This window comes from Meles meles, chromosome 4 (assembly GCF_922984935.1).
Source record: "Meles meles chromosome 4, mMelMel3.1 paternal haplotype, whole genome shotgun sequence".
In the NCBI taxonomy this organism is placed as follows: Eukaryota; Metazoa; Chordata; class Mammalia; order Carnivora; family Mustelidae; genus Meles; species Meles meles.
The window spans coordinates 53,474,860-53,485,821 of record NC_060069.1 but is presented as its reverse complement, the minus strand read 5'-3'; the positions used below and the strand labels follow the sequence as shown (position 1 = coordinate 53,485,821).

Sequence of the window (10,962 nt, the reverse complement as noted above, 5' to 3'; positions counted from 1 at the left end):
GCCCCACACCCTGCCAATATTTCCTTCCACCACACCCCCAACCCCAACAATACATGCCCACGAGGAGGAGACACCCCGGGAAGAAAAATTCCTTCTGCTGCATGGCCAGGAAAGAAACAGGCCAAGACTTCCCCAAGTCTTCGTTGTCATTCTCAAGTAACAGCCTGATACTGGTAAAAATTTTACTTGTTGAGATCAAAGCTTGTTGGGGGAAAATTAGTAATGAAGAATTCCTTAGGTGCTTATTGGTTTTGTAAGTATGTATCTGAGGGGCTGAGCTCCAATCACTCTGGAACTCACAGTTCTAGCCTAGTTAGTAATCTTTCACAAAATCCAAGGTCCAAACGGGAGCTAGGCTTTGGCAAATGGTTACAAATTTTGAGCAGGTAGGTGGGCCTAGGGGGATGGGATGGTCTCAGCTCACCACTGGCTGGGAAGAGGACCTCTCTACCTCCCCATGCTTCAGATCCCAATTTTTCGCCAGAGTTTGAGAGGTGAGGCCAAAGAGCATGGGGCACTTCTATTTCCAGGTTCCTTTAATTAGTCTCAACTCCAGTCCACTGGTAAGGTTAAATAGCTGAGACGAACAGAGGGAGAACGGGGGTGGGGGGAGAGGGAGATCAGAGAGAATGAGAGAGAGAGGAAGCCAGGTGGCTTCTGCTTGCTTTCCAGTGAGACCACGGAGGGCAAGAAAGAGGCAGGTTTCAGGCACTTGGTAAACTGAAAGCAAACTTCTTTATTGTACACAGTACAGAATATAACGCAGCTTGGCAGGATTGCATACGGCCCTGCGCGGGGGAAAGTATTTCAAATCAACTGGCAGGTTAAAGCCTTTCTGCACTGTAGACTTTCCACACTCTGGAAAAGAAGCAAAAATAAAACAAAACAAAAGAAAAAAAAAAACAAAAACAACCAAAACCATCCGGGAGGTGCATGAGTCCAATGGGAATGCAACGGTGATACGCCACCCTGTGTCCCGTGACAGCACAGGCCCCGTAGTTACAGCATGGGGGTGGGGGTGGGGGTGGGGGTGGGGGCGGGAGAGCTCAGGCTACAGAGGGTTAGTTTCATACTTGTTAAGACAGCGTAAATCCATCAAGAAAAGAAAACCCAAACCAGGAGAAGGAAGAAAAAAACCAAATTCTATACAGCATTTACAACAAATAAATCTCTAGCCAGCTGGGGGTGAAGTATGCATCTATATATAGACTATGTGTAGGTTAGAGAGCTATAAATATGGTTGGGGAAGAGTCCTTTGATTAGAGTACAATACTAATTAAGGCCCAAGCTAGAAGTTCAATACCTTGGCGGGCTAATTAGCTTCCAATAGCAGGAAACCTTATGTGTTCATAGCTGTAAAACGCGCCCCTTCTCCCTACTGAACCTCTGCGAACGTGCTGCTGCTGGTCAGAAGGGGGACTAGAGGAGACGGGTGCGCACCCTGTTCAGAGGCAACAACGGAAAGCATGTTTCTTCCCCTCACCGGGTCAGCACTGTCTGGTGCAGGTGCAGACCAGGGGTCATTATCAACGTGCTAAGTGCCGCTGGGGGGCGGGAGGTGGGGAGCGAGGGATCCTATCAGCGGAGCAGGCAGCAAGGCACTACCACTTCCTAAGAACTTCTCCTCTACTCTGAGGCCGACTTGCACATCGCTTTAGCTGGGTGGTGGAAAACCTTTCCAATATCATACAGCATCTGGAGTAAACTTTTTTTTTTTTGATAAGGTGGAGGGAAACTAAACTGCTAGCACTGTTTCACCTGTCAGTGTCACACGTACATCTCAAACTCTATTGAATCCTATGCAGGGTTTAAAGTCCAAGAATTAAAGAAAAAAAAAAAAAAAGAAAACGAACTGATGAAATGGAAATTGTCATCGGTCATGCCCGGGGAGACAGCAGACAGCCCCAGGGTTCCCACCGGGTGGCCAGGTGTCAAATGGACATGACGCGTATTATGTACATATGCTTTCCAGAGAGGGCGTGTTAGAGGACACGGGGAACTATACACATGGAATCTAAGCGGTGTGTCCAGGCTGCCCTGCACACCTCAAAAATGTACAACTCAGGTGCAAATGTTCCGTCAGGCTGTCTGGTGCAGAAAGCACAAAGCAGGCAATAGAGTGGGCTTGTGCGTGGCTAAGGGGGCGCCCCCAGCAAAGCCCCTTTCAAGCTGCAGCGTCTTCATCAGTCGGCACCGCCGTGCTAAGGACGCAGTGCACAGTTACCAAAAGGTTTGTTTTTTTTTTTTTGCTTTAAATACCAAAACTACAAAAATCAGTTTATAAACTGTTTTCCCAAAACAACCACCAAAACAAAACGATCCCCCGAATCGAAGCAAAACAAAATACTGTCAAAAGTCTAAGTCACCCTTCTACAATGAAAGCCATCCACACACAGCCGTGTGACTGGGAAGAGAAAGGGGGCTTGTTCTACGTGGTGACCACATGGCTAGAAGGTTCCCAAGAGTAGCGACGGTTTATTATTTGAGAACCACGGAGTGGGTAACAGCTGTTCTGACTTTCACCCCCTTCTTTCTAGACCCAGGGGGAAACATTTCAGCTTGAGCTTGAAGAGCTCTCCGAATTTTAAGATCTACTTTTAACCCTTCGCGGGCTGAGCCGCCCCAGCTTCGTCGCCGAACGTTCTATGGGTTTGTCATTTCTTTGTCAATAAATTGTGCAAATCAGAGCCCTTTGATGTAAAGGCAATTCGTAGCCCATGACCAATGCAGATTGTCATACACTCTGTCCCGGTTTGTGGGCACTAACCTGAACAAGGTATTGCTTTGCAGATATTGTCCGTGGAAAGGAGGTTCCTTTGCAATCTTTTCCCAGAAACCTTGTCAGGATCAGAGCTGAGGCACCAGCCTTTTGGTGGTTTTTCGGCCCCTTCCCTGTTCCCACTCCCCAGCCAAGGTATCTGTCGTTAAGGGTGCCAATCCAGAGACAGCTTGGGTTCTCCAGATAATACTCAAAGGGCAAGCTTTAGGAACAGCCAAAAACACACACAAAACCACTGCCCTCGTTTGCCTGAATGGGAACTGCTAGCTCTAGGGTTCGGCCACTCAGCCACTCAGAAACTTAGTAAGCAAAGCCCTCGGCATAGGGGAGGCTGCCGCAGCGATCCATGTCCAGGAGGTAAGCTGGGTTGTCTTCAAAGTGGGTCAGCGGCAGGGTATCTTCCTCGTTGAGGTGACACTCAGACTCTGCTTTCAGGAACGGACGCTGGTTGTCGGGGAAGGCCATGGAGAAAAGGGCATCCGGGTCACAGACAAATTTATAGACGTATCGCTCCCCGGCCACCTGAGAGAGAAAGCACACCTTCTCAGGCCCAGCTGGAACAGGGTGCGGGGCTGCAGGGGTGGGGGCAGGAAACCAAGGGAAGGGAAGGATGATGAGATATTCATATGACAACAGGTTTTCAAGGAACCAGGGACCAAAGGACGCTCATTAGTAGCTGATGGCCCAAACCATTCCGATTTATTTTGAGAAATCTGGGGGACCTCTTACGTGCCAAGTGTTTTGTTGACTGACGGAAAGACATCCGAATTTCAAATTCACACTAGATAGGCTCACCTTTTGTTTGTTTATTTATGTTCTTTTAGAGGAAAACTCTCGCTGTGTTATATTCACAGGTGAGAAAGAAAGGTTATACCCTGGCCGGTGCTTGGTGTTTCAAGGAAATTGAAAAGTGAAAAGCAGAGGCCAGACCATGTTTTCAGTTACCGCCAAAGTTCACAGTCTTCACGGTACAGCTTTGTTATTTCGAAGGGCTAGGAATTTGATCAGTAGAGCCTATGTGGAAATTTGAATGCATTCCACAGCCCAACAGAACTGCTTTTTGGCTTACCTATGGTTTTAAATTTTGCATCCCATGGTTCTGCTACATTGAAGAACTAACTACCTTTTAATGATTTTTATGCGTTATCTTATTATTAGAACCAAACGTCTTGATTCAAAGGCCTCGTGATGTAGCTGCTGAGCCATCCAGGTCCATGGGATCAGCCATTCTCTGCTGGTTGTTAGCATCGGTGCGAGAAGACCTCCACCACTGAAAATCAAGCCTGAAAACTTGCTTGGCTTGGGTAATGCAAAGGGGCAAGGGAAGGCCACTGAGATTACTGATAAAATGAACATGTTTAAGCTGAAAAATTCAAAAGGTTGAGTCTTACCCTGCCCTGTGGTTATTATGTTGTGATTCTAGAATCTCTTTTCAATTGCAGAAATATTGCTTTGCTTCCAAATCTTGGGTTTAAAAAAATCTGTTGCTATGGTGGCAGCTTAGAGAGGAATGGTAGAATTCTCCTAATAGGTCCGAAAGCTTATTTTATGGTGACATGTGTGTTTAGTCACCAGAACATGGCTGTCTGCACCAATGTTCTTTGGAACTCAAGCACTAGGAATTAGGGGCTGTGTGAGCAAAACTGAACAAGCAGCATCTTCACCAAAGCAAGATGTAAGGGTAGCAGATGTACACAGTCAATCCTATTTAGTTTTTTTAAGTTATAGGCTTAACCCTAAATCTCTTGATGGCCCACCCTGAAAGCCAGTACATATATACAGCAGAGTGAGGTAGAAGGGCAGAGTGGAAATAATATGAGATCAGGGGCCAGGAGTGGATGGCTTCCCATCCCCGTTCAGTCACTAATGAGTCTTAACCTCTGTGCACCTCAATTTTCCCTTTCAAAAGCTGAGAGTATGGGACCCCAGGTTTTCTGTATCTCTCCCCACGCGGGAATCCTATCATTTACCCTTAATTAGTTCTCTTTCCCTCATAGGTCATGTCATAAATATAACAACAATTCCTTACATTGCATAGCATAGTATTATCTCTGGGACATTTTCACAAATATTACCCTGTGAAATTACAGTAGGGTTTTTTTTAAATTGTTTTGTTTGTTTATTTGTTTTGTTTTGTTGGGAAGAGAGGCTTTGGCAGGTCAATCTAAAGCATCCAACTAATAAATGGGAGTGTTAGGATTGGAAGCCATCTAAGCCTCATTCTTGTGCCTCCTGGCACTCTTTGCCTGTTTTGTCCTCAGAAATGAAGTTCTCTTCCACTTCCTGAAACAACTGAGGACCTAGTCCCAGGGACAACTCACTGTTGGTAGTTCAAGTTATTGTGTCTTGGTCACATTCCCTCAGATTGGATCCGGAGTTGGGAATAGCAAAGGAATAATAGCTCTTCTTCCTGAATTTTAGGATTCCACCTGATAGTATTAACATTAAAAGGGGAGTGTGTGTGTGTGTGTGTGTGTGTGTGTGTGTGTGTAAGTTTTGGGGGAAAATGGAAAGTGATTGCGAATAGGTTTGGGGTTTCTTTCTGGGGTGATAAAATCTTCTAAAATTGATTGTGGTGATGGTTGCACAACTCTGTGAATACGTTTAAAAAACCACGGAACTGTATACTTTACAGAAAGGAGAAGTCGAGAGACTGCCCATTCTAGATTGTCTATCAACTCTGTGCCAAGCACTATAGTCGAACCCTCAGCGCTGCCCCAGAGGAGCTCACAGTACAGTACAGACCGAAGGGCCGTGAAGGGGAGGTGCGCAGGGGCTACTGGGGGCAAGAAAGGAGACCCAACCTCAGCACATCAGATTCTTGGGAGTGATGAGGTGATGATCGGCTGGCCAGGTAATGAAGGCATTAGGAATGTTCTAGTTCTTAAATGGAATGACAGTCTAATAGTTCTTTTTTCCCCCACTTTCTAATATGCTTGATGACTTCCATGCACGTGGTGTATATTCTTTGGTAAACAGATACTACACGAATTAAGAGAAGATGGCCATGCTAGTGAAAGCAGTCAAGCGTGGGTGAGGAAACAGGAGTTGGTGATGGTACCCAGACCAGCAATAGCCTTAGAGTCTGTATGAAACACTAGAAAGTCTGCAAGACTTTATCTTTATCTTCACCTTTGTTCTCTATCCAGAGGCCCATGGCAAACTGTTCAATACTTTTGAAGGTGGTGAGAGGAACCTGGGGTCCCATTACCACCTGCCTATGAAAGAGATAAGCCTGGCCTCAGCACAGACAGGTTTTCAGCAGCCACGGCAGTATGCTTCTGCCGCTGCATCTTCCTGGCTACCCACCAGATGGCCTAAATGTGTAAATGTTAGAATCTGGGTAAGAGCGCAGCATAAAATACGGTGGCTAAGAAAGATGAATCAATGATTAACCATTCCCATCTTCTGCCTATCCACGGAATTTTCAGACCGTGGTCCCTTTCCACCCATCCCAATGAGGATTTTTGTACCGGCTTCCTCAAAATACGCCTTAGCTTTCATTCTGCAAAGAGTGACCTGGTACTAGTTGATTCTGCTGCCATTCTACAAACCTTGTGTGGTTTTTTTTGTTGTTGTTGTTTTTTTACATTTGAGTTCCAGTTTTTTCTATAGGTTCTGAAAGAGAAATAGGATTTCCTTACTCCTCTAACACTATTGAGAGTACGAAACCAAGAGATTTAGAGGTCTGGGTATTTTGACAACTAAAGACTTCAGCTCAGCTCTTACTGGAGTGGAGGCCTTCAAACTGATTCCTCCATGCACTCCTTTACAGATGTAACTGTTGGCCGATGTTTCTGGACATTTTGGTAATTAGAGGCAGTTTAAGTAAAGCTGGGGGGCCTAATTTTCCTATAGTGTGTTCCATGTGCACCTCTGGTGTTCATGTACCAAAGACCATTAGCAATACTCTTTACATCTCATTTCACTCTCAAGTTTTTTCTCCCAAGTTTTTTCCTACCACAGAATCACTTACAAGGCTAACATATTCTCCCAGCCATTACATACAGTCGTATTACAGAAGCCCTTGATACGTTTGAAAGTGGTCAGAGTAGTCTAGGTGCCTCTCGTAACTGCTCACCTTCTGCATGATGCCCTTTTCGTAGTAATAGCGTAGAGAACGGCTGAGCTTGTCATAGTTCATGGCTGGCCGGTTCTTTTGGATACCCCAGCGCCGAGCAACCTAAAGAGACAGGGAAGTAGAGAGCAATGGAAACTCGTTCGTTGGGCCTAGTGGTATTCTCCCAATCCTGGGAGTGCCAGTTCTGAGACTTGACGGCTTTGGCCAGTGGTCCGCTTCCCTGACCTGGAAGCAAAAATACTTCATTCCCTCAAGATCCAATATTCAACAGAAGCGATGAGTCAGTCACAACCGCTAAGAGAGGTGAGATCCAGAGGTGGAAGGATCCTAGCACTTTAAGATTACAGAGGGCTTGGCTAATGGCCCAGAGGAAGCAGGCTCTCTACTGTTTCTCCACATATGAATTATTGACCAATACCCATAGACCATTAACATGTTGCCATTAAGTGCTATGGTTTCTGTAGCAGTCAATAAGGAATAATTAGAATGGTCATTCCTGAAACATTAGAAACACACTAGTGAGTTGCTAATGGGCCAGCAGAGCAAAAGTTCAATTCTAATAAGATTGGCGAGGGGCTGGGAGTTGTTTACTTACTGCAGCTCATGGAGTAAGGGGAACCAGATCATTCCAGCCCACTGCCATCCAATCCCCTGCTCCCAGCAGACTTGCAGAATGGACATTAAAACATGCAGCACCATTATCCACTTAATGAAAAATTAACAGGGCTTCCCAAACAGTTCTGAAGTGCATTATATCCAACCCAGTCCACCTGAGGTGCAGTGATGGGGAGATGTAATTGGAGTTTTAGGCAAAGATGCCTGATAGCAAGAAAACTTCCTAGTAGAGTTTACTCAATTGTCAGGACAGCCAAGCAATTTCTGTTCTCAAGAATCCCAGTGTCCAAATCCTACTTGTAAGGATGACTGTCCATGTAGGAGAAGAGTAACTTTAGAAATGTGAGTCTCCTCAGAGGTATTTAAATGTATGGAAACCAGGGGTCGTGTTTTGAATTTTTGAGGTCACTTTTGAAACTTAAGAAAAAACAAAAACAAAGTAACTATATTCTTTTGATCTTTAAAAAAACAGATGTTACACATGGAGTGGGAAGTAGGGAGATTGCAAATGGGAAAGAGGATCAAAAAAAAAAGCATTTCACTTAAAGCATCTGGGCAGAATGAAAGCAACATCTTCTGAAATCAGGATTCTAAAATGACCTTTAAAAATACCAGAAATGATCTGATAAGCAAGGAAGAATGCGTCTGTCCTAATTACATTAGAATAATTCAATAGCCATGATTCTGATTCCTCTCTGCCTTGCAACAGACCGTGTGAAAGTGAAGTTTCCATTCGTGTGCCTTGGGCCCCTATGGCACGCATGATGTCCCTGGCTCTCCTTCTTTCTCCATACTGCACCCATCCAAGTCTCTCTCTGAAATAGCCAAAAAGGCACAGTTCACCAAAAATCCATCCCTTGGCTACAGAAGATAAACATTTTCAACCAACAGAAACAGCGGTGCAAGAGAGACCTGCTCAACCAATACACGTCCTTCTACCCTGTTCAAAAGCAAGGACTACGAAGCTGACTTTGAACTGCTGTGAGCCCGCCAGTTGCCGGGAACCCAAAAGGAAGCCCAGTCTTGTCGTCTTCCTGTATTCAGTGGTGGAAATCAATTCTGGAAGATTCTTCAGCTTCAGCCCTGACCTCTCTCTGCTGTCACTTGCATATGCAATGGCTTCCTGGAGCGCCGTTCTGCATCCGCACCGACTTCCAAGCAGCTCTGGTAGCCATAGTTACTGACTCATCCTCTTGGGCCGGGGCCCTGTGATTCAGGAGCCCTCCCTAGGGCTGCTCCTTCTACAGTAATGCATGATGAAGCACAACAGCAAGCTGCTAGAAATGAGGGCTGCCCCATTTCTGGGAGAAGGGGAGCAGGCAAGAGCTTGTTAGCAGCTCTTTCTGTCATTTTCCCATTCATTACTTTGATCACACGCATCTTGAGGACAGAGGCCGAAAGAGTTAAAAAAAACCCTCATATTTCTCTTCCTCCCTCTTCAAGAGACAGCAAGCCACAGCACGGGGAGCAGCTCTTTCTCGAAGCCTATCCTTTTAAACCTCCCCATGGCATCAGTTATCTGCCACATGTTCAACAAACAACCCTACCCCCCAAAATATTCATTAATGCAGATTCACAGTTAAAATGGCTCCAGATTAAAGCCGAGTCAGTCATAATTGAGAGGGTGCTAAGCTGGATGACTATCAAAAGACATTTGATTAGGGGGCCTGCCAAAACGCAGCTCTAAAACCACAATTTCCATGCACAGTGTAATGGATATTATGGATAATTACCCAGAGTGCACTACTCAGCCACACAGCTGCCTACAATTACGTCCCAAACAGCTTCCTCCTCCGCTTCACCCTTCAAGCTCCCCCCATGACAACGTCTTCCAGCTTTCTCAAGGAGTTGGTATCTTCCCAGCTTTAACAAAGAGTGGGGATGGTGAAGTTAACACAACCGGGAGGGAAAGAGCTCAGCCAACGCTGCCCACTGCGTGTCCTGAGGCCAGAGTGTGCACACGGAACAGAAGTGGTTCTGGAACGTCAGAGAGCGGCTCACTCAGAGCTCATGGAGCGCCAGGGGATTTCAGGGTGGGGTGGAAAGAAGGATTCCTGCAGAAACGAAGCTGTCCTGTCAGCTGAGGGAGGCGCAAGGCCACAATAGGCCTCTCATGTGACTTGGCTACTTGGCATTTATGAGCATTTTGGACTAATGTTAGTTTCTCTAACAAGTATGAAAGCAGGAGCCTTTTACCATCGGTTCATCATCATCTTTCCAGCTGGTAGGAGAGCCAAAGATTCAATAACGGCTTTACAGAGGGTCATGGCCAGGTTCACCTGCAACAGCACAGCCTGTGGTCAGGCCTAAGGCAGTGGCAATAAAGGAATAAAAGCTCCTGTTTGTGAAATGAGACAAATCAATAAGGACGGCCCCCATGACAGACATAGACTTGCTTGCAGCAAGCCTCGGTGAGTCCAGGCAACATGCTTTCTTCAAGCATCCGATCAACCGGTGCAGGTTAGGAGGAAGAGCCTGTAGGGTGGATGGCTCTTGGGCATGGCTCCATTTTCCACCTGACTTGCTCCAGGAAAACCTTCGAGAAACACAGGAGTACCAAACTCCGCCTTTGAAGGGAGACTCAGTCTTAACGGAAATGGGTGATGACGGGAGATGGTGACACACTTTCATTTTTATGAAGGACGCAAGACAGGGAATGCCACAGATCCTTCTTCTATAACTGCCTTTAGCGAAGCCTTCCTTACCCTCCTACTAGCTGGGATTCTTGAGACATTTCCAATCCACATAGTTTCCTTTTCTCATCTTAACTTTCAGACCATTTTCTTCTTCCAAACCAAGTGCCAAGTGGCTATTTCCTGCTATTGACCCCCAGGCCAACTGATCCCTTTGGTGTGCCGAGGTGAGCCCTGGAGTTAATCCAACAACATCTAAAACTGCCATTCCTGCTCAAATGCCTGCTAAGAGGACTCTTCCCATTTCATTTACATCCAACCCAAAGATAGCTTTTGCTCTGCTGGTTTAACTATAATGCCTAGGTATAAGCTACCAGAAGAAGCCTACATCAGATTTTCAGGACAGTTTTTTTTCCCCATTTATAATTTCTCTAGAGTCTAAACCAAATAGAAATTTAAAATCAACCCCTTTGGAATATGCTAAACTGAGAACATGATTTAATTTACTTCCATATGTGATATTCAGGAAAGGGGTTCTGTAGATTCTCCCCACTGAAGAAATGATACTGATGCTGTCTATATGCCTTTCTGTCAATAGTTCTGGGCAAACAAATAGTAATAGTGTTTCTTTTTCTATTAGGATAATGAAGGTTTGGGCTACCTCTCAACTATTGTGATGTCACATAATACACTTAAGAAAAATCTAAGCCCATAAGAATGACTCATTTCTGATCATTTTTATTTCTCTAGGGTAGAGTCATTTCAAATATACAATCTGTTGTATTGCAGTTGCAGCTGATATTCCCACAAAGTCATACAATACATTCACATAGCCTCCAATATAGCCTGTGACA

General features: G+C 45.4%; 1 protein-coding gene across 2 annotated transcripts in view; it reads right to left on the bottom strand.

Moving 5' to 3' along the window:
- Window positions 1-716: 716 nt before the first annotated feature.
- The window catches only part of ETV5 (ETS variant transcription factor 5), a 59,249-nt gene continuing 49,003 nt past the window's right edge, over window positions 717-10,962 (bottom strand). For both annotated transcript variants that reach the window (XM_046003134.1, XM_046003133.1), the window contains exons 12-13: window positions 6,861-6,962; window positions 717-3,301 (exon numbers count right to left, since the gene is read on the bottom strand). In XM_046003134.1, the coding sequence (XP_045859090.1) occupies window positions 3,080-3,301; window positions 6,861-6,962 (324 nt within the window). In that variant the 3' untranslated portion in view covers window positions 717-3,079. The remainder of the gene's footprint in view (window positions 3,302-6,860; window positions 6,963-10,962) is intronic.